The sequence below is a fragment of the Xiphophorus maculatus genome, chromosome 22 (genome assembly GCF_002775205.1).
Source record: "Xiphophorus maculatus strain JP 163 A chromosome 22, X_maculatus-5.0-male, whole genome shotgun sequence".
NCBI lineage: Eukaryota > Metazoa > Chordata > Actinopteri > Cyprinodontiformes > Poeciliidae > Xiphophorus > Xiphophorus maculatus.
The window spans coordinates 21,960,887-21,988,057 of record NC_036464.1 but is presented as its reverse complement, the minus strand read 5'-3'; the positions used below and the strand labels follow the sequence as shown (position 1 = coordinate 21,988,057).

At 39.6% G+C, this 27,171-nt stretch overlaps 2 protein-coding genes across 5 annotated transcripts; one reads left to right on the top strand and one right to left on the bottom strand.

The window, feature by feature from the left end:
* Nucleotides 1–2,495: 2,495 nt before the first annotated feature.
* On the bottom strand, nucleotides 2,496–20,090 carry nphp1 (nephrocystin 1). Of its 4 annotated transcripts, none has more exons than XM_005814493.3 (20): nucleotides 19,473–20,085; nucleotides 19,195–19,256; nucleotides 18,987–19,047; nucleotides 18,503–18,636; nucleotides 17,984–18,179; nucleotides 9,380–9,481; nucleotides 9,039–9,202; nucleotides 8,828–8,870; nucleotides 8,606–8,693; nucleotides 7,887–7,981; nucleotides 7,614–7,742; nucleotides 7,453–7,527; nucleotides 7,235–7,345; nucleotides 6,649–6,731; nucleotides 6,393–6,469; nucleotides 6,201–6,300; nucleotides 4,755–4,867; nucleotides 4,574–4,647; nucleotides 4,393–4,437; nucleotides 2,496–4,120 (listed from the first exon to the last, which is right to left on the bottom strand). In XM_005814493.3, the coding sequence occupies exons 1-20, from the start codon at nucleotides 19,536–19,538 to the stop codon at nucleotides 3,842–3,844; spliced, it is 2,097 nt and encodes a 698-aa protein (XP_005814550.1). In that variant the 5' UTR covers nucleotides 19,539–20,085; the 3' UTR covers nucleotides 2,496–3,841. The 4 variants fall into 4 exon arrangements, 2 of the variants coding, with proteins under 2 accessions (XP_005814550.1, XP_023183203.1); XR_002752109.1 differs by having other exon boundaries at nucleotides 3,979–4,120; nucleotides 6,245–6,300; nucleotides 19,473–20,089; XM_023327435.1 differs by having other exon boundaries at nucleotides 4,028–4,120; nucleotides 4,524–4,647; nucleotides 19,473–20,090.
* Nucleotides 20,091–20,373: 283 nt separating this feature from the next.
* Nucleotides 20,374–23,564, top strand: LOC102237741 (C-factor-like). The gene is made up of 4 exons (XM_005814489.2): nucleotides 20,374–21,057; nucleotides 22,484–22,661; nucleotides 22,802–22,896; nucleotides 23,109–23,564. The coding sequence occupies exons 1-4, from the start codon at nucleotides 20,722–20,724 to the stop codon at nucleotides 23,298–23,300; spliced, it is 801 nt and encodes a 266-aa protein (XP_005814546.1). The 5' UTR covers nucleotides 20,374–20,721; the 3' UTR covers nucleotides 23,301–23,564.
* The last annotated feature ends 3,607 nt before the right edge of the window (nucleotides 23,565–27,171 follow it).

Sequence of the window (27,171 nt, the reverse complement as noted above, 5' to 3'; positions counted from 1 at the left end):
CACATATTACAACAAATGATGCACAATACGCAATTCTAGGTCCTTCCTCCGTTTGCTGGTGGTTTAAATGCTGCATACTGTTGTCGTGTGTCCTAATAATTGATTATATTTTTCACCATCTGTGAAAGAAATCTCCACATGGATCTCCACAGTATTCTGGATTACTGTTGATTTCGTCCACCATGTGTTTAAAATGATAAGATTCAATCTTATGCTTGTATTTACACATTGGAACAAGCTGTGTTAAAAGACACACCTTGCACTGGCTCTTTGCATTTGGCTCTGGTTACAACCACTCAGCCCACCAACCACCCAGACACACACATGCACCTCCATGGGAACTTTGCCAGCTCTGGGAAAATACAATAGATATTTGTCAGGGTCAGGTGTCGCTCCGCAGTGTAACACTCACCCAGGGGGAACGACAAAGAATGCATTGTGCATTAAGGCCTCACTGAAAAAGTTCCTCCTCAAAACGCCGCGCATTCCATCAGTGAAAAATGTAGGAAAACATAATAACTTCAAGGCATTTCCGCTGTGATCTCTGGCATGAAGATTAGCGGATAAGAAAAGGCGGCACAAACCAAATGTTAACATGATGGTCAAAGCCTTTGTGTTTGTACAATTTTGCTCTGGTGAATTTCTGTAAGCTCCAGGGCAACGATTCGGTAGCCAACCTTTGACCTCTGCGAAAGAAACACTATGGCCTTATCCATATCTCAGATCAACAATCTTGATCCCTGTTTGAAACTCCATCAATGCCTCATGCAAATAGCGTTCCTATGACGTTTGCTATTCTGATGTAATAATCTTGAATCTTGTGTTTTCATTAGCGTTAAGTGGAAAATCCTCATAATTAACTGTAATACAAACTCCAAAGTTTGCATATGGGAAATCCCTGGACACCAGCGGATTTGTATTAAATCAGGCTTCATACGTAAAGATTTATAAAGTCTCGCTCATCCTTGGGTGCATTTTGCAGACGCCTGGAGGCGATACGTTGGTTCAGTCATACTGTTCAGGATAGAGGCGGGTTCTGTGTCCCCAGAGTTGTATTTGTTTTGGGGTGAAATGTGCAAACTAACCCCAGAACAAAGGGGAGAAAAGTCCTTGTGAAAATTTTGACTGAAGCTTGTAAAAGACAGTAAAACTAGGCCTACACTAATATGGGCTGAAAGACCACTCAGCGAAAAAGAAGCCATTACTCCAAAAAAAAAAAAAAAAAAAGAGAGAGAGAGAAAAAGGGAAGAAAGACTTTCATTTTTGGAGACAGGTCCTGTGGTCTGATCACAATTAAGGTTAGTGTTTTGCAAATAATGACCATTGTTACATTTGGAGACGAAGAACACCATAGCAACAGTGAAGCACAAAGGGGAAGGCGAGACTTATAAAACTGATAGCATCATGGGAGAACAACATTATGAGAAACTTTGAAGTGCATCAGTTGGTACACAAGTGGGTGTTTCAAGTAGACACTAGTCCAGAAGGACAAAAAGTCTATTTATGGACGTTTTCATCACAAAGTCCTCTGTCCAACAGAATCTTAGTGGGCAGAATTGAAAAGGTGTGCCAACAAGGGAACCCTTCAAACCTGACTCCGTAACACCGGTTTTGTCAGGAGGAATGGGTCAAAATGGCTCCTTCCATCTCTCTTAATCTGTGATTTATTCCAACAGCATACCTTAATTGAATAAATATTATTAAAAATGTATTTATTAGCTCTCCTGGTTTGGTTGAAAGTGTTCACTTCCCTGTCTCCCAGGGCTTCCCCCCCCCTCTCCAGACATTCTGCTCCCTCCCCAATGACAATGGTTTGCTTGAGGCACAAAGGCAGAACTGGGTGAGAGCGTCTGAATGTTTCCAGCTGACAATAGTAATCAGACTTTCTGTCCTCTCAAAGTACCACTCCTCTCACAAGAACTAAACACTGAATAACATGCAGAGGGATAACTTTTCAAAATTTCACCCAATTTTGTTTTCTAGTAGTCGTTTTTAAAAGGTTTAGTGGGACTGATGAATTAACCTGGCCAGTGATTCAGCAGGATTTTCTGAAGAACCTTTATTTTGTCCTTTTTTAGCTCGATCTGGTCACAAAGGGAGCCAAACTATTGCCACAGCAACAATGGCGGAATGTGGAAATACAGGATGTGAAATATGATTCACCTGCAAACACAGAAACTCATAAAGACTCTATTCTAAGTGCATCTGTACACAGAAGAACCACTCCAGGGTTTGGAGCTGGGACTCAGAGGTGCGTTCATGGACATGCGGATATCTGAACTGCCCTTCAGATTAACTGGACCTTCCTTTAAGTTCAGTGTTAAATGTGCTAATTTTAAGATTAGAAACACGTAAATCGCTAACATAATACAAAGAATCAATGGTTGTGGTGCAAACTTTTTGTATTTTTAAGCAAATGTTTTGGGAAACATGCTGTCAAATAAACACAAACGTTGCATAATTTCTATTTTGGTGTACTGTTTCATTAAATAATATATTACAAATGTCCAGAGCAAGAATCAAACATTTATAAGACATTCAATAATCTTTACTGTATATGATTTTTACTTATTCCAACATTACACAACATATTTTCTGCAGCACTTATATGTCGCTTCGGATGTGTGAGCGCAAGCATCTGAGCTCACACTGGACCAACCTCCCACTGCTCCTCTGCTTTTATACCCGGCTAAAAAAAAAACCCCATGCCAGCTAATTGTTAACTCCAAACACTGTTCTGCTGTCCTGTAACTCTACACTACACACACACACACGCCCACACGACTGATGTTGAACTAATGGGTGGAGAAGACTGGAGCTTCTCAATGACCCGTCAGAGGACACAGCTGAAAGAGCAGCTCAGGTAAATGTTGATACCAACAAAAGTTCTGTTATTAAGATGTTATTAAAAAAATACAAACAATAAAATATGCAAACATTGTTACTTTTTACTGTAAAGTGCTTTTATTCCATCTACACAATCACACCGTAATATGTGCAAGAATGGATATTGGTAGGAAAGCCACTAAACCGGCTGAAAAATCTTTCAGCCGGTTAAACATCTGTTCATCTAAATTAACAGATGTTTAAGAACATCTGTTAATTTAGATTATGACTTGGGTTCATTAAGAATTGCTTATTGTAAAAGCAACAGCATTGCAAACATGAACTGTTTTCTGTGTTGTTGTTTTTTATTTTTTTAGTAATATTGAATATTATTACATATATTATTATTATTATCATTTAAAACTGTTACAAAATCCAAAAATTGCATATTTTAATTTTTGGGGGGGAACAAATTGAAGTACATTTTACAATAGCCTGGCAGTAGCACTCCCAGAAAAATTCCATAGGAGTGGCCAGACCACACCAGTAAAAATATTAGAGAAGCACAGCTAAAAAAAACCCAATGTATGTAAACAATAGGTAACTATTTAAATCTATGATGTCGTAACCCTGCCTCCACCCTGACCCCTGTAATGGTAAGATTTAAGCAGATGCTTCACAAGTTTTTTTTTTTAAGCGTTTCTGTACTTACCTCACCATACAGGTTGTCATGGTATTTTGGATCTTTTTTTTTTTTGGAGTAAGATATTTCTAGCAATTTCCACTAGTCTATAAAGAATATTTTAGGATGGACACCTACACAGATTGTTTTAGAACAAATTATTTTTATTTGGACACTGCCTAAAAAAAAAAAAAAACCCTTCAACGAGTTCATAACCATCAGTCCACTTGTGTTTACATGGGTAGAAGGTGGCTTCAGCCCAGAAAAGCTGCATCCTCCTAAATCCAGCCCGGCCAATCACAGGCAGTTTTAGTCCTGGAGGCGATGTCGTCGCTACCGTCTCACGGAAAGGAGATCAAAGGTCAACTCCTCGACATCGAAAGCAAGATGTGAATGAGAGGAGTCAAAAAAGACTCCTGGGGAAGCTGACTGGCCGGTGGCTTGCTGGGAGTTTTTCAGAGCCTCCAAGGTGCTGTAGATGACCCTGGCCCGCTGTTCCTCTGAGGGCGGGTCGGCCCAGCGATAGCAGGGCAGAGAGGGCGTGTGCAGCAGGAAGTACACCGACGACATGTAGACTTTACTAAACTCCTGCTTCAGATATGACAGGTCTCGCTGCAAACAGAGAATCACACTTTGTTTTATTGCTACGTTTGATTCAATTTTGCACACACTAAAAGGAAGTACGGTACAGATTAATTTTCTAAATTTTTCTTCTGCTTCCTCACTTAAATCTACAGCACCCCCTGCAGGCTGTTCCTGCGATTGCACACACAGAGTCGTTACATTTAAAAAACAAACAAGAATTTATGATGCAACAACCTAACCAAGCTTCCCATCCGCATCAAATGTTCTGATAACATACGCTATCAAGAATGTATGCGAACCTTTTGCGTTCTGCTCATATTGGTCTCAGCTTCCAGCCAGGCACTCTGAAAAGAAAAACAAAAACTAAAATCAAACCAGTGTCATTTAAAGGAAGTGTTTATGGTTGTGCTTTGACAAAAAATAACTGCACCTAATTTGGTGACAGTAAACAAGCGTGACCACAGTTCCCCCATTTCTCACCCTGAGGGCATCTAGCAGGTCAGTCTGGTCCAACAGCACTGGGAAAGTTGAAAGTATTGGACTGCATATAAGATCTACGTCAGAGATAAAAAGGTAAAAGATGGTGTCACTTTGAGCTGTGGCCAATTGAAAGTATTTTTATTTATTTTTTTTTGTCGGATTAAAGTTGTCGGAGTCTTGCCTGCATTCTGCATGGTGAGTCTGTCCATGAGCAGCGTGTCGGCCAGCAGCTGGCGGTGCAGGACCAGCAGGTGGACACAGCTCAGACAGTGCAGCAGAGTGTCCGGGAGGAGACTGAAGAGGAACATGAACGTGTCACTCATCTACACCAGCAACTGGAAGTATATCGATAGAGTGAGAAGAAAACCAAACATCTGGATGTTTTGTTGATAAAATGAAATGCGACACATGCCACACTGTGTTCACAATTTCTAGAAAAACTGTATTGAGGATCAACTGTATAATTGAAAAGACAGACACGTGATCAATATCAATAGATAATACATCCGATCTGACAGAATATTCACTGAACGCCAATCCAGAACCGCACAGCATCCTGGGAGATGTAGGCAGAGGAAAGACTTTAACAGGCCAATGTCTCACACTGAGTTAACCAAGATTGGTGGCATCAACTAACTCATTCACTTTTTGGTTACCTAGCAACAGACTGTTTAACTTCTAAAAACAACGATTTGAGTGGAAACTGGATAAAACAGGAAAGGTCATGCTTCTGGTTTGGCAGCATTTCAGATATTTAAAACAGAAAACTTATTAATAATTATTGATATTGACTGATATGATGTTAGGTTTTTCAACCGTATCATCCAACTCTACTTTTTATTCACAACGTCTATGTGTGTGTGTGTGTGTGTTGGGTAACTATTAGTGTGCACACCTAAAAACCATTACATCAGCTGGATTTTCCCTCATTGTTTAAAGAGATAGCAAGGACTCTGTATAAAAACTGATTCTAAGACGTTAATAAATAAATCTGAGATTTATTCCTTCTTTTCTTATTGTGACATTTAACAAATCTAAACTATTTTGCCAATTCTAAATGATGGCGGTGACGGTGGTAGGACTACTGATGGATATTTATTTTTTTTACACTGCCGTTATATCTTCTCGCTAAACATTTTTATAGCCCGAAATCTGTTCCACGCATCGAAAAAATACATTCCCTACAGCTTCTTTTCCTGACTAGTTGAGCTAGAGTATTTCTGCCAAGACAAAAAAAAAATTTAAAAATGTTCCATGGCAAAGTATGCCAAGCTTTTAGGAGCATTGCTTGGTAGACCTGGTGCTGCAACAGTTGCTAAAAAAGCCTTCAAATAAATTGTGAGTGAAGTGTCTGAGTCCAGTTTTGTACATTTTATATCACAGAACATGTTTCAGGAGAAAAGTAATCTATTTGAAAGTTAGCCTGAAATAATATTAAGTGTGAAACATTCTGGCACCTAAAATGGGCCTGCTGTCACTTTAAGCCTAATCGCCCACACGTGTAAATCCAAGCGGAGCCAGGAATGTGTCTGACTGAAACTTGGAGTGATTTATTGATCACGTAATCCCCTGCATGTGTTTTAGCTCGGCGCCTTGCTCTTCTCGCTGATTCCCCTCCCTCCCCCACCTGAGTTGCAGTCTGGTCCGACTGCTTGCCGATTTCAACTTAACAATCAGTTTGGGCTGCCGTCGGGCCTGGAGCATCTGCTGAAAAACGCCACCCGGAGCTAGGAAGTCAACAAAAGACACAAAATCCACTTTTTTTGTTGTTTGGACATCATCTGTTACCATTTTTAAAAGTTTGGCTTCTTTTCCTTACATCTTCTCGAAACGGGTGCTTCCAACACGACTTTCTTCTCATATGGCGTTCCGCCATTTATTGGCAGTTCATAGGTTCTATGCGGGAGATTGGACAAAATGTTAAATTCAATTAAGACTGGATTTTCTCAGTAGGAAATTCTGCAGCTCTCGTAAAAAAATGTGCTTACTTTTTCTGGCTTTTAACTACTTTTACATTGAGGTACAAACAAGTTCTGTGTATTTTCTTTTATTCATCGACATCTCTTCTCATTTACCTGTTTTGGAGTGGATTTCCGCTGTCGTCAGTTAGTTTGAGGAAAGCCCAACCACAGCTCAGGTCTCCTCTCTCACCTGTCGACTTAAAATCATACATCACATCTTACAGGTGACCTATTATGCTTCCTTGAACAGGCTAGGATAGGTCTATGAGATACACAAAACAGAATTATTAATTTTTTTCACAAAATCCTTCTTAGATAATAAGAATGATTTTTGATCTGTTGTCAGAATGAGCCGTTTTAGAATCCATATAAGCTGCTGCTGGCCACACCCCTAACCTCAATGCTTATACTCATACATGACAATGGATGCAAACAGCTGCGCAATTATACAAACGTACGGCTTTGAAAAGCAGAATTGGAGCCTCCTGCACAACCAACAAGAATGTAGAGGCAGTGCTTGCTGATTTGTGACGTTACATTCGGAAGGTTTTTGAAACAGTTCATTTTCCAGACACCAAAAAACACTTTGTTTTTAGAAGCAGTACAGACAAAAATGGAAAAATATGAAAAATGTGAATTTTACATGACATAATAAAAATGTGCCGTATTGTGCTTTCACATGTCACACATGAGCACTTACGTTTCGCAAAAAAGTGACTCCAAGTTCAAAAAGAACTCCAATGTTCGGAGACAAAGAGTTGCAGCGAAGGAAGCAGTCTCCGTCCAGGATAGTTGGCAAGATGCTGGTCATCTGACAAACGCAAAATGCAGAAATGAGTAAAGATCTTTACCTCTACAGAGGTCAACTTGATCTTAGTGTTCAGTGTTTATGATGTGGCAGCCTCAGTCCTCTCATACCCTCGGAGAGAAGTTCCATGTCTTTGGGTCCTTTGAGGTGTACGACGCCCTCACCGTGTGGATGTTACTCAACACCTGGAAAATACGCTACGGTCTAGTTTAAATAAATTACATACAGAGAGGATGACTATGTTGTATGTAACAGAGAAAAGGCCTGTTACCTGCGTTCCATCAAAAGCACACATACGGATGTGTCTGCTGAGGACCTGAACTCCGACCCCAGGAGTGGGAATCATCTTGCAGCTCCACAAATTAAAACAAACACAGTTCCTGACCTGGCGAGCACGGACCTGCACAAGTTAACAAAAAATAACCTGTTCTTGTCAGAATGGGTCATAACTGGGTACATACTGCGACCTCTAGAAAGAAACGTAGTTAAATTAAACACTATGAAGGTTGTGAAGTAATAAACATATGCATAGAGAAGCACTCACCCTGCCGGTGTCTGGGTCTAAAAAGAGATCTTTAAAGGAAAGCTGTGATTGGCTGAGCTCAGGTTGAATATAATGACTTCCTCTATATCGCTCCCCTTTAAAAAGACAAAAACGTTGACAGTTTCACCTTTTAATCAAACAACGTATAGAAAAAATGGCTCCCCTACAGAGAGTTATATTTACTAACTATGACATTTTTCCATTAATTATTCACAAACCCGCCATCTAAATATGACCGTGTATAAAACCATGAACCACACACACAGCTGGAAAATGCAGCAAAAGCTCTAAGCGGTCATTTTTAGATTAGCTATTTAATCAAATCTATTTGTTTTGATTGAAATTTTACTTGAGATCTGAGCATTTTTATGATCGTCTCCATAATTACTAAAAAATAAATAAATAAGAAACTAACAATTTTTAAGCACATGTGTACAAAATGGTTTCTTTACAAGTTTGAAGGCATTATATGATCACATGTGGCTGCAGATTGGGTACGAATTGGCTGAATTGATCCGGAGCCACGTTTTCAACAAGGAGCTTCTTGCAGGATCATGCAAGTTTAATCAATCTGCTCACCTTTGCTTTAACAGAACAGTTTTGGAGTTTAATATTTTACAAAATCCAAATGAGTTCTCATGTAAGCCAGCGTTTTGCAGCTTGATAAGGACAGTGGTTGTGCATACAGAGAGAGAGAGTAACACTAGATGTATAATGACCTTCTTCTGCCAGGAGTTTACTGAGAGTTGACGGCCTGAATCCTGAAGGAATGGCTCCCATTGCTGACAGCACATCTGTTGTATCAATCTGTCACAAGCACATACAATTAATGTCATGCACTTAAAAAAAAAAACAGTTTACGTTTTTATTTGAAGATAGTAATATTACCAACACCATCAGAAGATAGAGAATATATATTTATGCCAGATATACAGTTTTACCTCCGTCAGAGCCTTTCTGAAAGTTGACCAGTTAGAAGCTTTGCTGTGAAAGACGAACGCAAGATGAACGCAAAACACATAAACAAACAGGGCTGGTGAGATTACGTTTTCTTTTCTTTTTTTTTTACAATATCTCATAATAATTTGGAGAACACCAAGAAGCAAGATAAAACACTGACAATTTAAGCTGCGTAGATAAATGATGTCATACGTTTTGTTTTCATCGTCGGCCTCATCTTCATCTACATCTTCATCTTCCTCTTCTTCCTGTTCCGACTGTTGGATTTCATCATCTTCGTCATCGTCTTCATCCTCCTCCTCATCCAAATTCTCATCCGAATCCTTGTCATGCTCATCATTAACACCAACGCCAATCTAGTAAAGATCAAAATACAAAACAAAAGGAAAGACTTTTGCAAAAAAAAAAAAAATCTAAAATTTACAATACCAACAGGTTATATTTTAATTTTCTTGGTACAACTTTGAATTAAGATTTTCAGTTAAGTGCTGGTGAAATTTAAACAGTTGTGGTTTTCCGGATTTCTGCAGTACCTTCAGATAGGTTTTAGGAACAACTCCTCTGTTCCCTATCTTGTCCTGAGCCAGCCACCATCCATCTGCTGTCTTTTTAATTATCTTCAACACTTCTCCTTTCTGAAAAGGTAAGAACATTTCAAGAAGCGAGCCTTAGCTTTAGTGATGAAATCACAGGAAAAGGCTTTCAAGTATTCAACAACTTACGATCAAGACAACATTGGGGGGAAAAAAAGAGGCACAAAGCAGACAGAATCCACTTATTTCTATTATGAAACATTTATCCCAGAAGCACTGCACATAGATTGTGTTAAGACACCAACACTGGACATCAGACTAAAATAATGTATTCACACCTGTCAAGAAAATCCGAGCTCATCCCACTTCCCCATGCTGGAGATTTTAGTTTAACAGTAATAATAAATAAAGTTATCTTTAAAATGAATCACTCAAGTGACATCAGGGCCCAGCAGTAGACTTAAGTGTCAATAAAGTTAGTTTAACAGTAATAATAAATAAAGTTATCTTTAAAATGAATCACTCAAGTGACATCTAGGCCCAACAGTAGACTTAAGTGTCAATAAAATAAATCTAGTTGTGTGTGTTGTTTTTGTCTCATGCAAACTTTGCTTTAATTCTACTTTTTTCTATCTAATCATAAGAAATCATAGTCAGTCAGAAAGAGTCATTAAACAGGAAAAGCAGGTTTCCTGGAAAAAGAGGAAGTAAGTTCCAGCCTGCAGATTTATAAAAAATAGCTGAGACTATTCCTTATTTTAAATCATGAAAGTTTAAAGAATGAAATCTAAACATTTTGGTAATTTGATAAGATTCAAAGTAAAATACTTATATTAATATTGGTTTACTTGTAATAATATTTACACGAACATTTGTGGGAACAGTTACAAGAAAAACAAGTAACTGTAACTTTGGCATCAAATAATTAGAATCATGTATTATTCTTGGTTTCTTTTCAGAAAAACATCTGTAATAACTCACATTAAGATTATAATAAGTATAATTAATAAGTTATGGTTATAAAATCATAAATGAATGATAAATCAGAGAAGCTGAAGAAAATAAATGTGATATAAGTTATGGTTATAAAATTATAAATGAATGCTAAATCAAAGAAGCTAAAGAAAATAAATGTGATATAAATGTGATTTTGACATTGAACTTGAAATGGTGTAAAAGGTGTAACTGCAATTAAACATCACTGATATGTTGGAGGTAGAGAGTAGGTGAAAGGTGAAAGGCAAGGAACTAACAGGAGAGCAGAGATGATCAACGCCTTATTTAGAGAGTAGGTGAAAGGTTGTGCAGGCAATGGACATAGGAGGTTGAGCAACCCTGAGACATTAGCACAGACATCAGGAAATGTCTGTAAGACAGTGATGGATATGAGATCATCTGTCTAAGCAGTCAGAAACCCTATAAAAGGTGAGTGCAAAAGAGGAACCGTTCGTTGGATCCTCCGGGCAGCTTCGAGCCAAGAGATGGACAAAGAACTCTGCAGCTGAAGAAGAGCCGGGGCCACGGAGCCGAAGACTGTCCGGCCATGGGGACCAACCCGTCAGCCCCACAACCTGTGGCTTCAAATCGCACTTCTCTCATCGGCTGGGTTCAGACACCAAAGACAAAGATGAAGACAAAGGCAAAGACAAAGAAGAAGAACTGGTGCCTTCCTTCCTGCCAGCACCAAGTCCTGTGTGACCTCACCATCCATGCGGAGAGGAGGCTCATCAGACCTACAGAGATTCCTGCCTTCGCTGATCAACATCTTCCTCCTGCTGCAACACCTTCTTCATCATCAGACCTGCGGAGATCCTGGCCTTCATCGATCGGCGTCTTCCTCCTGCTGCAACACCTTCTTCATCATCAGACCTGCGGAGATCCTGGCCTTCATCGATCGGCGTCTTCCTCCTGCTGCAGCACCTTCTTCGTCGTCGTGCCAGGTCTGGGGTTCGAGGCGCCATGCTCCGTCCGTCTCTCTCAAAGGTTCCTTTTTTTTAGTTCTTAGTATCAGCAGTAGGGCTCGTTGTTGCGCAACACCCCCCCCCTCCTTTCTGTCTCTACTGTCTCACTCTCTGCTTCCTCTTCTGAGAGGGGAGATGTGCTACCAGCTCTCCATCTAACGGGTTAATTGAGTTTCCTAAATCTGCCGGGATTTACCCTGTCCAGAACTGAAGTAAACTCTGTTTAAGCTGGTTTCGAGAAACGATTCACCTGATTTTTAACGGCCTACATCCAGGTGTCTCACCCTTCTTCCCTCTGTGAATTAGCCAGACTGAGCAGCCTACAGCCAACTAGTTTCACAGAGCACACCTGTTAACGGTCGCTCGTTCTCTTATTTTACAACTTGCATTTGTTATTGAACCAGGTAGGTTTTAGTGACTCGGGCGAGTCCCAAGGATGACGTTTTAAATTTGGGCTACCAGCAACTTAAAAACATTTTAAACTTTTTCCTCTCCAGAATCAAACATCACAGCTATTTTACAACCATCAAAGAACTTTAAGGTGACTCATTAACTGAATGTCCACAACATCTTTTAGATTTTCTTTATGATAAATATTTTATTAGTAAGGCATTTTTGCAAGGGTCAGTACAGCTTAATTCAGTAGCAGAAATAATCAAATAAGTAAAATCAATCATCTAGTCTGTCTTTCCCTACTGCTGATACTAAGAACTAAAAAAAAGGAACCTTTGAGAGAGACGGACGGAGCATGGCGCCTCGAACCCCAGACCTGGCACGACGACGAAGAAGGTGCTGCAGCAGGAGGAAGACGCCGATCGATGAAGGCCAGGATCTCCGCAGGTCTGATGATGAAGAAGGTGTTGCAGCAGGAGGAAGACGCCGATCGATGAAGGCCAGGATCTCCGCAGGTCTGATGATGAAGAAGGTGTTGCAGCAGGAGGAAGATGTTGATCAGCGAAGGCAGGAATCTCTGTAGGTCTGATGAGCCTCCTCTCCGCATGGATGGTGAGGTCACACAGGACTTGGTGCTGGCAGGAAGGAAGGCACCAGTTCTTCTTCTTTGTCTTTGCCTTTGTCTTCATCTTTGTCTTTGGGGTCTGAACCCAGCCGATGAGAGAAGTGCGATTTGAAGCCACAGGTTGTGGGGCTGACGGGTTGGTCCCCATGGCCGGACAGTCTTCGGCTCCGTGGCCCCGGCTCTTCTTCAGCTGCAGAGTTCTTTGTCCATCTCTTGGCTCGAAGCTGCCCGGAGGATCCAACGAACGGTTCCTCTTTTGCACTCACCTTTTATAGGGTTTCTGACTGCTTAGACAGATGATCTCATATCCATCACTGTCTTACAGACATTTCCTGATGTCTGTGCTAATGTCTCAGGGTTGCTCAACCTCCTATGTCCATTGCCTGCACAACCTTTCACCTACTCTCTAAATAAGGCGTTGATCATCTCTGCTCTCCTGTTAGTTCCTTGCCTTTCACCTTTCACCTACTCTCTACCTCCAACATATCAGTGATGTTTAATTGCAGTTACACCTTTTACACCATTTCAAGTTCAATGTCAAAATCACATTTATATCACATTTATTTTCTTTAGCTTCTTTGATTTAGCATTCATTTATAATTTTATAACCATAACTTATATCACATTTATTTTCTTCAGCTTCTCTGATTTATCATTCATTTATGATTTTATAACCATAACTTATTAATTATACTTATTATAATCTTAATGTGAGTTATTACAGATGTTTTTCTGAAAAGAAACCAAGAATAATACATGATTCTAATTATTTGATGCCAAAGTTACAGTTACTTGTTTTTCTTGTAACTGTTCCCACAAATGTTCGTGTAAATATTATTACAAGTAAACCAATATTAATATAAGTATTTTACTTTGAATCTTATCAAATTACCAAAATGTTTAGATTTCATTCTTTAAACTTTCATGATTTAAAATAAGGAATAGTCTCAGCTATTTTTTATAAATCTGCAGGCTGGAACTTACTTCCTCTTTTTCCAGGAAACCTGCTTTTCCTGTTTAATGACTCTTTCTGACTGACTATGATTTCTTATGATTAGATAGAAAAAAGTAGAATTAAAGCAAAGTTTGCATGAGACAAAAACAACACACACAACTAGATTTATTTTATTGACACTTAAGTCTACTGTTGGGCCTAGATGTCACTTGAGTGATTCATTTTAAAGATAACTTTATTTATTATTACTGTTAAACTAACTTTATTGACACTTAAGTCTACTGCTGGGCCCTGATGTCACTTGAGTGATTCATTTTAAAGATAACTTTATTTATTATTACTGTTAAACTAAAATCTCCAGCATGGGGAAGTGGGATGAGCTCGGATTTTCTTGACACCCCCTCCACGAGGTCAGACCTTTCACATGCTGGGAGTCCATCACCCTCCTGCAGTTCGCCGTCCTCATCCCCTGGAAAGAGAAGAGGTTCGTCTGGGATGTGAAGATGCAGATTCTTCATCCTCAGTTGTCACAGAGGGCTCAGTGTAGTCATCAAAACTCCACTTCTCTTGACACCCCCTCCTTGGAGTTTTGATTTCCCCCATGAGGTGATGAATGTCAAAGAAAACTTGGATCGTTCTGATTCTTCTACAGGAACTTTCGCTGGATGAACTGTCGGTTCTTCAGGATGTGGGATGATTCTTTAGGGAAGGGAAGATGGGCTGAGACAGAAGGCCTCAAAAAAAAAAAAATTCTGACTGTTCAGCAGAGCAAAGCAAAAAGCATAAGCATCATGACACTTTATCCGTAATCATGATCCTTTGCCATTTTAATCCATCAGGTTGTGACAGGAGTTCTTCTTTAGCATAGTCCAATTTCTTCACGGCCCTCCCAGTCCAAAGCCTTGAAGTTGTTCTTTGAACGGCAACCTTCCTGTAATAGTGGCCAGTCTACTGTAGGATGGCATGGTGCTTGATTCTCTGGCCATCGTCTCGTAATGTTCTGGTTCGCTGTAGCTAAGAACTGGCTTGAGCACTGCTTCCTCATGGACCCCTTTCTTCATCAGTAGTACTGTGTTGAAGTTCAGTACTTGCTTTACAAAAACTCGGGCGTTGAATCTCAGCTTGATCCCCGTAGCTGCAGGCCGATCTTGAGCTTTAATCCAAACTCTCTGCCCTGTTTTCAGTGACACTTTGAGCTGCAACTTCCCTTTTTCTTCTCTGAGCAAAAAGGAGAAGTGTCTTCGCCTCCCTGCTTTCTGTGACGTGAACGGAGTTCCTCTGCAGGGGAAGACCTGCTCTTCTAGCAGTTGTCACTGTGTTCATCAGCACCAAGAGGTACTTCTCACCTCTCTTTCCTGTTGTCCCCATTGGTTCTGCTACATCCATGCAGACTGAACCCCATGGGACTGTGCTCTTGATGAACAAACCTTCCATCCGCTGTCCTGGGTGCCCTGGGTAGCTGTGCAGAAAGTTGATGCAGTTCTGTTGAGGTCTCCTCCTTTTCCAAACGATCTGGACGGCCGGCTTCCTCCGGTTTCTTCCCCAGATTTTCCTCCTCGAAGTGATCATCCATCACTCCGTCTCTCCGTCGGTTCGAGTTGTCTATCCCCCAAAGCCTCTCTTTGCGCTCTTGAGCAGGGATGGGTCTAGACTATGTTGGCTACTAGCTTCACTGTCTGGATCCGGTCATTCTATCCTCAGTAGAAGCTTTCCCTCACCTGTACGCTATACAGTTACTGCGAGGGTTGTGACTGATGGCCTTATCAGTCACCACTAACTCTTTTCCCTAAGAGTTAGTAACCCAAGTGAGCTATTCAGAGTCTCACATCTGTTTTCACTGACTTGGCATAGGGCCCTCCTACTTCGTTAGTCGTGCCCCACGTTGGGCGCCACTTGTTGTTGCGCAACACCCCCCCCCTCCTTTCTGTCTCTACTCTCTCACTCTCGTACTTCCTCTTCTGAGAGGGGAGATGTGCTACCAGCTCTCCATCTAACGGGTTAATTGAGTTTCCTAAATCTGCCGGGATTTACCCTGTCCAGAACTGAAGTAAACTCTGTTTAAGCTGGTTTCGAGAAACGATTCACCTGATTTTTAACGGCCTACATCCAGGTGTCTCACCCTTCTTCCCTCTGTGAATTAGCCAGACTGAGCAGCCTACAGCCAACTAGTTTCACAGAGCACACCTGTTAACGGTCGCTCGTTCTCTTATTTTACAACTTGCATTTGTTATTGAACCAGGTAGGTTTTAGTGACTCGGGCGAGTCCCAAGGATGACGTTTTAAATTTGGGCTACCAGCAACTTAAAAACATTTTAAACTTTTTCCTCTCCAGAATCAAACATCACAGCTATTTTACAACCATCAAAGAACTTTAAGGTGACTCATTAACTGAATGTCCACAACATCTTTTAGATTTTCTTTATGCTAAATATTTTATTAGTAAGGCATTTTTGCAAGGGTCAGTACAGCTTAATTCAGTAGCAGAAATAATCAAATAAGTAAAATCAATCATCTAGTCTGTCTTTCCCTACTGCTGACACTGAAAACTAAAAAAAGGGAACCTTTGAGAGAGACGGACGGAGCCTGGCGCCTCGAACCCCAGACCTGGCACGACGACGAAGAAGGTGCTGCAGCAGGAGGAAGACGCCGATCGATGAAGGCCAGGATCTCCGCAGGTCTGATGATGAAGAAGGTGTTGCAGCAGGAGGAAGACGCCGATCGATGAAGGCCAGGATCTCCGCAGGTCTGATGATGAAGAAGGTGTTGCAGCAGGAGGAAGATGTTGATCAGCGAAGGCAGGAATCTCTGTAGGTCTGATGAGCCTCCTCTCCGCATGGATGGTGAGGTCACACAGGACTTGGTGCTGGCAGGAAGGAAGGCACCAGTTCTTCTTCTTTGTCTTTGCCTTTGTCTTCATCTTTGTCTTTGGGGTCTGAACCCAGCCGATGAGAGAAGTGCGATTCGAAGCCACAGGTTGTGGGCCAGACGGGTTGGTCCCCATGCATGAGCAGGACAGTCTTCGGCTCCGTGGCCCCGGCTCTTCTTCAGCTGCAGAGTTCTTTGTCCATCTCGATCTTGGCTCGAAGCTGCCCGGAGGATCCAACAAAAGGTTCCTCTTTTGCACCCACTTTTTATAGGGTTTATCCACCCTTTTGGTGCGTTTTCATTGGCTGTCTGCTTAGACAGATGACCTCATATCCATCACTGTCTTACAGACATTATGTCCTGATGTCTGTGCTAATGTCTCAGAGTTGCTCAACCTCCTGTCTCCATTGCCTGCACAACCTTTCACCTACTCTCTAAATAAGGCGTTGATCATCTCTGCTCTCCTGTTAGTTCCTTGCCTTTCACCTTTCACCTACTCTCTACCTCCAACATATCAGTGATGTTTAATTGCAGTTACACCTTTTACACCATTTCAAGTTCAATGTCAAAATCACATTTATATCACTTTTATTTTCTTTAGCTTCTCTGATTTTAGCATTCATTTATAATTTTATAACCATAACTTATATCACATTTATTTTCTTCAGCTTCTCTGATTTATCATTCATTTATGATTTTATAACCATAACTTATTAATTATCCTTATTATAATCCTAATGTGAGTTATTACAGATGTTTTTCTGAAAAGAAACCAAAAGAATAATACATGATTCTAATTATTTACTACTAAAGTTACAGTTACTTGTTTTCCTTGTAAGTGTTCCCACAAATATAAGTGTAAGTATTATTACAAGTAAACCAATATTAATATAAGTATTTTACTTTGAATCTTATCAAATTATCAAAATGTTTAGATTTAATTCTTTAAACTTTCATGCTTTAAAATAAGAAATAGTCTCATCTATTTTTATGAATCTGCAGGCTGGAAACTTCCTCTTTTTCCAGGAAACCTGCTTTTCCTGTTTCATGACTCTCTCTGTCTGACTATGATTTCTTATGATTAGATAGAAAAAAGTAAAATTAAAGCAAAGTTTGCTTTAGACAAAAACAACACACACAACCAGATTTATTTTATTGACACTTAAGTCTACTGTTGGGCCTAGATATCACTTGAGTGATTCATTTTAAAGATAACTTTATTTATTATTACTGTTAAACTAACTTTATTGACACTTAAGTCTACTGTTGGGCCTTGATGTCACTTGAGTGATTCATTTTAAAGATAACTTTATTTATTATTACTGTTAAACTAAAATCTCCAGCATGGGGAAGTGGGATGAGCTCGGATTTTCTTGACACCCCCTCCACGAGGTCTTAAACTTGTTTGTACTTTGTCACTGTACAGTCAAAATCTTCAATGTCTTTTATAGGAATTTTATGTAATTGATCGGCACAAATCAGCTTGTAATTGTGAAGTAAATGGCTAAGGACAGGCTAAATCCTAAATTTGCATATCAATTTACCTCTTCCTACTCTATTACCTCTAAATAAAATCAAGTGCTGTATAAATTCCTTCTTCAGCAGGGATGGAGATGAAAGGGCAACACAGAAGCCTTTAGTGCCCTCTTTTGTTGCATCTTTCTACTGCAGGGGATTTTTAATTCAGGCTGGAAGAATTTGGCAATCTTAAATAGGATATTGAAATAATTTTATCTCACTAGCTACCAAAACTTTATGCATCATAAAAGTTTTGTACAGCGAGCGACAGACATACGGCCATTTACCCGAACAGACAGATCTCCTTCCTGCTCTGCTTTGAAATCGCTGAGGACCTTGTAGATTTGAGGGGCTGACTGAGAGGGCGACTTTTCAGGCGTACTTCCATCCCCTTCATCTTTACCATCACTGTCTTCCTCAAAATTATCGTCGCTGTCGTCGTCGTCGTCACTATTGTTGTCAATATCTTTTGTTGAAACATTGCTACAAGTAAAAAACAAAAACGGGAAAATAAAGAAGTCAGAATTGAGGATTATTTATGTAGCGCGGTTTATCACTTTACTGACATAATCACAGAGAGAATTCTGGTAAAACAAAGCGTACTTTTTACAATGAAAAATGTGAATGAATAAAATTTGTAGCAATTCCAACACATCATACTGTATATGTCAAACACATCAGACCAAACATAAGAAAAATGTGCATGCAAGATGTAAACTATGAATCTTATGATAAGCGTTTTTATTTTGTCTATTAATACGTCTTGTATTTTATTATTTACTTGAAGTATACATGTTGGAGCTTACCCAGCTTGAGTGCTGGGGCCTGGTGGTGAAAGCTCCAGAGACAGAGTGACCAGACGCCCCAAGATGTTTTGCAGACGTCTCTCCTCTTCTAGTTTCCTCTGGTCATAGTTTCCCACTGGAGCCAGCTCATCAGCCTGAAAAACAAAATTAACAGAAATCAACAAAGTCAAGTTAGTGACAACTTGGACAACAAAGTCAGTTTGGCAGATGGACCATAAAATTATAGAAGTATTTGCTGATAAAGTATCATAATACATAGCATTATGAAACTTTAATTTTTTCATTTATTCAGTGCTGTAGTGCATTACATTTCTTGCAAATGTATTACTGAAATTGTGTCAGACCATATTCATGATGTTCATCTTTCTGAAAGATGAATATCTTTAAGAAATAAGATATATTAATATTTAGGTAGATACAACATCAGCTATACTGGTTGCATTTCCCAAATATCATTTAATATGTCTAATAGCAGGACACGTACCTTTGTCAAATTCTGCAGAGTCTTTAGAGTCTTTTCTGCAGAAACTTGCAACTCGTAGCATCTGTACACGATATTCAGATTTAAACCAAAATAAATAAATGTGCTAAAAACCAAACTGAGACTAGATGAAAGGAATTAAATAACATTTAAGTTCAGATGAAGGTAAAAGCAGAAATATGGCTACCGACGATCCTTTATAACTGCCCACCTTTGCAGTGCCTCCTCTTTGGATCCATTTTGGCTCTTCACGCTCTTTTCCAGACTGTCAAGCTGTTTCACAGCAAAACAATGAAACTCTATGCGCAGTCAAGTCTCGATTGTACAAAAAATATATGCTGCATACCTATTTGAGTCTGCGTTAACCCTGTATTTGGCTATGGCTTCAGTAACAAAAACTCTACGCTTTAGCTGAGCTTCGTTAAAAATCATAATTCATCGTTTGAAGAATAAACTGTAACAAAGTTAAGGCGCCTTTCTCTAACAAACCTGTCTTTTGATTTCGTCCACTTCTCTTTGTGCGAGTTGCAGCGGTCCTCGCCTTTTCGGAGGCATTTAAGGGCTCTTTTGGTTCACAAACACCTTTTGTTAGCCGAAGGTTTAGCTACTACCTGCTATTATGCTTCCACGGGTCGCTAGGCAACTGACTTCTTCTTTGGATGTTGTTGCGATGGTCCGCTTATATCTGGGTTTCTCCCCTTTCTCTTTTATTCATTAGGCATTTGTCACGTATATTTTATACATATGTTATCAGTCTTTGGTTCTTAGTGCATAAATACAAAATCTGTCAGACTAGCATTTAGCTTAAAAAAATTACCATTGGCCGTTACCGCCATCTACTGGGCTAAACTCGTCATTGTCGTATGTGTATCCACCAAAGGTGAAAACGACCTCTCAATATTTTCCAATGAAACTAAGACGAATGAATTAAGTCATATTTTTGGCTGGTGGGGCTAAGGCAAATAGCTCAACGGTTAATTTAGTCACATTTACCTTGCAAATAATTGATTTATTCTGTATCAATTACAGAAGAATTGACACAGAAGTAACAAAACTAACTAATTTGTTAGTTTAGTTACAATGTATATTTTGTCTTAATGTCTGTAATTTTATTGATCTTTTTCTGTCTTTTTGCCACAATCAGATTAACATTAATATTTCTTCATGAACCCGTCGCTATTTATTTGTGTGTGTGTTCCATAATCCTAGAATGTTAATCTCGTTTTCTTATCTATGACTGATAAACTTCTTTTCTTTATATGCTCAACTGAAGCGAAAAGTTAAATTGGATTATTTATGCTTTTAAATAATTTATATTTCACAAATTTATTTATTTGCCACTTTTTAATTGTTTTTCTTATTTATTTTTTACTCCATTAATTATTTCCTTCAGTTGTCTTGTTATATTATTATATGTATACTTCATAATGGGCACGTGCAATAAATTGTATAAGTGGTTTTAAAAGTGGCCTGTAGAGGGCGTAACTGTGACACATGTTGCCTTCATGTACACCTTGTTTTTTTTCTTACCGTCTTTAAGAAATAATTTTCCACAAAGTTTAAATAAGTCAACGACGGAACCTCAAAATATATAATAACTTATAATATATTTGCTAAAAACAGGCAGATATTTAAACCTCCTAGATCGTCTTCGGACTCTTAGGTGTCATAAATACGAGGCGTCGAGTGATATTGAAGGCAGCAAAACGATACTAATTACGTCACGTGTGCTGGTGAAATGAGTGCCATGGCAGCTCCCGTCGCTCTCATTCAAGGTGCCAGCAGAGGACTGGGGCTTGAATTCTGCAAACACATACTAAAAAACAAAAGCCTCGCTGCTGTCGTAGCGACATGCCGAACCCCGGACGGAGCGGCGGAGCTGCGGGGCCTGGCGGGACAACACCGGGGCAGACTCACGGTCCTCAAGCTGGACGTGAACCTGGAGGAGGACATCCGCGAAGCAGCTGCGCGGGTGAAGGAGAACTTCGGTCGGGTGGATCTACTCGTGAACTCTGCGGCGATGCTTCACCCCACCGGGAAAGGAGAAACTAGTTTGAGGGATGTTTCAGCGCAGGTACAGCGTGATTTGACACTTTTTTTTTGTGCAAAGATCGGAGTCAAAACTTTCTCTAGAAATTATGTCAAACATATTTCTAAAGATATTTTAAGTGGCAACTTAACTTTAGTTTGCGAGGTTCCCTTGATTCTGAACACACGGATTCATATGAGCAATGACTGATAAGTTGTTTATTACATTGGCTTGGTTGATCGTTGTGGTTTTGACACCACTTTAACTTAAATTTATTTGCACGTTACAGCCTCAAACCTCGGAGCGTTTTATTTGAATTTTATGTTAAAGTCCATCAGAAAGAATATGAAAAATATTAGCGTCCCTTGATTCAACACACTATAGATCCACATCAGCTAACACTGTAAGGTTTTTTGGAGTAGGTCTCTACCTATTTTGCACATCTAGGCACAACATTTGTTTGATTATTTGCAAAACAGTTCAAGCTTAGTCAAATTTGATAGAGAGCACAGAACAAAATAAATTTCGAAGTGTTTCCTCTTTCTTAAGCACTCAGATCTTTGCATGACTACCTTTTGTCCTGTCAACAGATTCTCCTGAGCTGTGGATTTCTGCAGCTCCTCCAAAGGTACTATTGATCTCTTGACCCTTTCTATGATCAACGCTGACCTTGCTTTGGATTACAGTTTAAATAGACAACTACGTAGTTGTGAGTAGACCTTCTGTAAGCCCCTTTCAGATCATAGTCTTACAATTAACATGCAACCTCCTATGGTGGATCACACCATGCTAATCAATCTGTATAGACCACAGGCCATGTGTTCTCAGACGACTGTGTGTGCATTGCATACTTCTACTGCTTTTGAAGCTGTATTTTCTTTTTGTCGTATCACTATCACACGTTTCTTCTAAATCCAATGCTTTCAGATCGTAGTAGTTCCAGATTTGACTACCTCCGGAAGTGGATTTGTGGCGTAATATTGGTGGGATGACTCCTACTCCCATTTCTTGCTGGAACCTTACAGTAGATCACGGGGCATAAAGTACATGCGTCAGTCATGGAATGAAAGTGTTATCTGTATAGTCTTCTATTTTTGGATGATGGATTGAACGTCAATCTATGAAATGTTCACGACTATTGCAGAAGAGCTGTGTTCATAATGAGAAAACATTTCACACAGAGTCTGGACAGATGGATGTTTTCGATGCTTAGTGAGTTAATGAAGGCAGTTGGTTGCACATAACTTTATTTAGGGGTATCAGAGTCAAGGAGACTTAATGCAATCTCTTTTTTTCTCCGAAAACGTAGCGTCCCAATAAACTGAGGTTGCTGGCTGTAATGTGACTAAATGGGAACAAAGTTACGTTGCAAGAATACTTTTGTAAGACACTGCAATAACTGTCTGGATTTTTAAAGCATTTTTGCATTCATAAGATGCACATCACAGCTCAGTTTTTTCCCTTTTTTTAGGGCATCATATCCACCTTGACGACCAATACGGTGGGACCCCTGGTAATGGCCAAATATTTTAGCCCTCTCCTTCAGAAGGGCGGCGGCGCCTTCGGTCTGCAGCCTTCAGAGAAAGCGAAGCACCACAGCGGCGTCATCGTCAACATCACAGCTAAAGTTGGGTCCATTGGAGACAACGGTATCTTTAGTGTGACGTTTGGTTCACAGTGAACTTTTTTGTGTTTCACATAACGTGTAGACTTAAGCAGAGAATAGAGCCAAGAGTAAAATCTCATGTAATGTGCTTCTTCTTCTCCCAACCTCTCTGCCACACCCCAGGTCTTGGTGGCTGGTACAGCTACAGAATGTCTAAAGCAGCTCTCAACATGGCTACCAGGAATTTATCCATAGAACTGGGCCGCAGTCAGCCCAAGGTAAACGTTCGCTTGTACTCAACTTTGTGTTTTGGGGAACTGCTCTTTTTATCCAGTTGAATAGGAAACACAGGTATGGTCATTATTTTTCTTGTTAATTTATAAATTTGATTTCTGTCTGAACTTTTGTCCAGATAACAATCCAAGTACTAGCGAAAATTATGGACGAAAGTATTTCTAAGCACCTCCATTTTCTTTTCTGCTGTTTCCAGGTGGTGTGTGTGTCTTTACATCCGGGAACAGTTAACACGGACCTTTCCAGGCCTTATCACCGGAATGTGCCGAACGACAAGCTGTTCAGTGCTGAACACTCTGTGAACTGTCTGATGGGCATCATTAATTCACTAAGCATTGAAAAGACCGGGAAGGCATACAGCTGGGACGGCACCGAGCTTCCTTGGTAGAATCAAAAATTTACACAGTGCATAGATGTGGGTCAACCTCAGCAGGTGATGCTGTGATAAACAGGAATTTTACCATTGACTCAATGAAAAGAACTGGGTGTTTTTTAACATAATAATTAAGTCACAGAGAAACCGTCTTCTCTACCTCAACACCAAAGTGCATAAATTAGAATAAATCCTTAAAGGCAAGGTGTGGCTCTTAAGATATAAGACTGTTTTAACAACATGTGGATCATTTCAATAAAAAATGTGTTCACAAATAAAGGTTGTGAAATACTTTTTGTGTATGATCTGAACTGACAGATGTGCAAGTAAACTCTTAATCGCTGCATTTATCTCTGAGTTGGATTTTGAGGTCAGGTTGGTTAAGACTCCTCCGCCTCTCCAATTTGGACGAAGATTAACATCTTCCAGGTGTTAATCTGTTGGGGGGGGGGGGTTTAAACTAAGAGCTTGGCTATTCCCATCAACCTGGACCAGATTCCTATTCCCATTTGAAGAAAAATAACCCCCAAACATTTTTAAGTATGAGATTGGAGTTTTCAGGGTGATGCACAGTGTTGGCTTCATTCATGTGTCCCCCTTGGCTTATTGCGAACTGTAGATCGGACTTTCAGCTCACAAAAAGAATCTTCACCAAACAGTACAAGTCTAGCTCCTACGGGGCTAGGGTGTTCTAACTTTTTCCTTATAAAGAATACATATTTGTCTCCTGTTAAAGTTATTTTTTATTGTTTAAGTGCAATTAAATCACTTTCTGTCCCTGACCTAATTATGTTCTATTTTTTTTCCCACACAAGTGTTGAAAATTAAATCTGTTGAAATCTGTCTGCAAATACCAAAGATAAGGAAACATGTTTAGAAAAGAACTGAGCTTGCTTTATCTGGGCCCTGGATGCAAATGTAGTGCGGTTTTCCAAGAGAATCAAAGCAGCTTCTCCAAACGGACAATGATCTAAAGTATCAGCTGCAGCTGTCTTGTTGGGCCTTGCAAACGTTTTAAACATGCTGCGAGTGCAACACAGGCTGAAAATATCTCAGAGAGAAAGGTGAGTTCAGTTTAAGAAAATGTGGCAGTGATATTATTGTAGAAAGCAGCCATAATGATTTTACTCTATGTCAACAGAGCCTGGTTGCATATAAAGATTCTAAATGTACAATTTCAAACCACTGTCAAAGTGTGGTTTAATTTTGATTGTAAACAGCCTGACTCTGTGTAACTAATCTGTAATATTTGTGAATTGAGTTACTAAAACGAGCATTTTCAACAAATATTTTAATTTATTGCCATGCACCTCTTTGTCTGGGTTATGAATAAACTCACCTGTTAATGGTTTTATGTACATTAACATAAGTCCTATGAAGTCTGGTTAGCATTTTGTACATTTAAAAGACAATAACATGGTACAGTAAAATTCCTAAATTCATAAGAGAGGCTGACGGTGACCCCCAGACCCCACCGTGTGTGCAGGCTATGTAGAAAATTTGTTTTTACATCTTTTTCCCCGTCAATGAATAACACAAGCACTCCTTAACCAGAAGAGGGCAGCATTTGGTATAAACGGGTCTCTCCTTCCATCTTTTTTTTTATCTCTCACTATCAACTTTGGATTGAAGGGCCCGCTGCTTCCTTGATTATCGCCATATAATATTATTACTTAATTATAATCTAATTAGGGTTATCACATTAATGTGTTATCAATACAGTCGGTTTCTAGAGCTATGCAACCACAAACGCAGGTGGATTTTCATATGGTACACCAACACAAAGTGGGGCATAACTGAAATGTATGTGGCCCGTGGTTTTCAAAAACATTAAAAAAAACTCTAGCATGCTTGCATTTGTAGAAATACATTTTTCTGCAGTTCAATAAAACGCAATTAAAATTAATTTAAAAAAAACTGGTTCTTTTATTAAGCAATTAGTAAACAAAGCATCTATTATGAATAGCACCTTTATTAGTTCATTGTGATCAATAAAGAAAACTGTTTAAACAACAATGTAGCGAAGTAAAAAAAAAAAGCTCATTATACATAATTATAGCTTCAGGTTTTGGGGCACTTATAGCTTTACACATCGAGAGACAAAATTGTTCATACATTTTCTTTACAAGACAGGTCAGTCTCAGTCAGATTGGATCAGAGGTTGCGCTAGACCTTTTTGGTGTCTAATTTTGACTGACAGAAAAGTCTATCATAATTTATTTTTTACCAATTTTTATAATGATGCTATAGGCCCTTCAGTTGCATTTAATTTTCATTTGATTTAATTACTATGGAGCAAGTTGAACAGATCCCATCACAGATAAAGCAAATCACATCTAACTTTTTCTCAGCAGTGACAAAACCACTGACTGCGGCCCAATAACTACAAGTGAACGACTACACCTAAATTATGAACAATTCTGTAGTCTGAACGCAAATTCCCATGACTCCCTCCCCTACCGCATCCTCAGGAGAAATCTGTGCTACAGTTTAGATCAGGTCTAAAAAATTCCCAACCCGGATCCGGCCGTAGACATTGTGTCCAACCCCACTGACTTAACTTTAATTAGAGGCAAGAGGCTGAATTATACCTGACATATTATTGGGGCCTGTTATATCAATGCAAAGAGTATGGAAGAAGATTAGGGCCAATACATTTTTTTTTGACTCTTTTCTTAGAATTCTGACGTTTTTTTGAGTTAGCTGACGTCAACATGGTAGTGCTAGGCCACTATTTATCTAACCGTAACATGTTAGCTAACAGTGTTTGCATATTGAATGGAGTACCTCCATGTTGGGCAAAATCTTATTATAATAACCCATAAACATTTTGACATTTGAGTTTATTTGACATAAAAACTAAACTTGGCAAACTAAACAGAGTACATCCATGTTAGCCAACACTATGCTATTCACTACATTATAACGATATTGTTGGAAAATGAATGGAGTAAGTCCATGTTAGTCAACACGCCAGTGATACGCTACATGCTACTGACTACATTTTAGATAACCTTTGCATTGCTGCTAATTTGCAGCATCAGAGCACCTGATTTGGGTCCGACGATGTGCACACTTATGCAGGCTGGCATCTAAATTTCTTCAGGAATGTTCTATTTTTGATTTTATGGCACATTTGAGTAAGCAGAGTAACTTCTTCCATTTTTAGGTTTTGTGTAACATCTTCTCTGCGACAGACTGGCGACCTGTCCAGGGTGTACCCCGCCTCTCGCCCGGAACGTAGCTGGAGATGGGCACCAGCAACCCTCCCGACCCCATTAGGGACAAGGGTGAACAGATAATGGATGGATGGATGGCTGTAACATCTTCTTGCTCCATTTTGTTGCTTGTTGCAAACGTGGGGTGAGCCACGTACTAATTATGCATAGATATGCAACGCCGTCTACGCATTTAGTTGCTGCGCTTGTTACAGTCTAATGAACTTTTGAACAGGTTTTTCTTTCCTCAACAGGATAAACTTCCTACACATTTATTTAGACTATCAACAGATCAACGTAAAAAAAAAGCATTCTTGCTTTGTTTTCTGTGTTCAGTGTGTCTTGGGACTCTACAGACTGAAATTACAAGTGCCACATCAGTCAAAGATTTTAATGGCCTACTTAACTATGCGAGCTGCAAAGGCATCCTATCCATAACTCTTCAAGGCGCTCTCAGCTCTCAAACATGGGATGGTTTAATTGAGTTTTCAGGGAAGGCATGATATTCAGGATTTTAAAAAAAATGAATTGATTGAATTAGTTGTCTCCACGATGTTCTCTGTGCGTAAAATTGAAAATGTCTGCATCTGAATCAAGTCTTCAAGGGTGCAAAGGGTCAAAATGATGCAGGGTCTTACCATTTTTCTGCTGTTTTCAAAAAAAATCTG

Excerpts from the sequence above, each read along its gene's own strand:
- nphp1 (XM_005814493.3), bottom strand. The coding sequence starts at position 19,538 with ATGCCTCCGAAAAGGCGAGGACCGCTGCAACTCGCACAAAGAGAAGTG. Across the intron at positions 9,203-9,379 it reads TTCCTAAAACCTATCTGAAG|ATTGGCGTTGGTGTTAATGA; the intron begins GTACTGCAGAAA and ends GATCTTTACTAG. Across the intron at positions 7,528-7,613 it reads GTGCTTTTGATGGAACGCAG|GTGTTGAGTAACATCCACAC; the intron begins GTAACAGGCCTT and ends CGTATTTTCCAG.
- LOC102237741 (XM_005814489.2), top strand. The coding sequence starts at position 20,722 with ATGAGTGCCATGGCAGCTCCCGTCGCTCTCATTCAAGGTGCCAGCAGA. Across the intron at positions 21,058-22,483 it reads TGAGGGATGTTTCAGCGCAG|GGCATCATATCCACCTTGAC; the intron begins GTACAGCGTGAT and ends CCCTTTTTTTAG. Across the intron at positions 22,662-22,801 it reads TGGGTCCATTGGAGACAACG|GTCTTGGTGGCTGGTACAGC; the intron begins GTATCTTTAGTG and ends GCCACACCCCAG.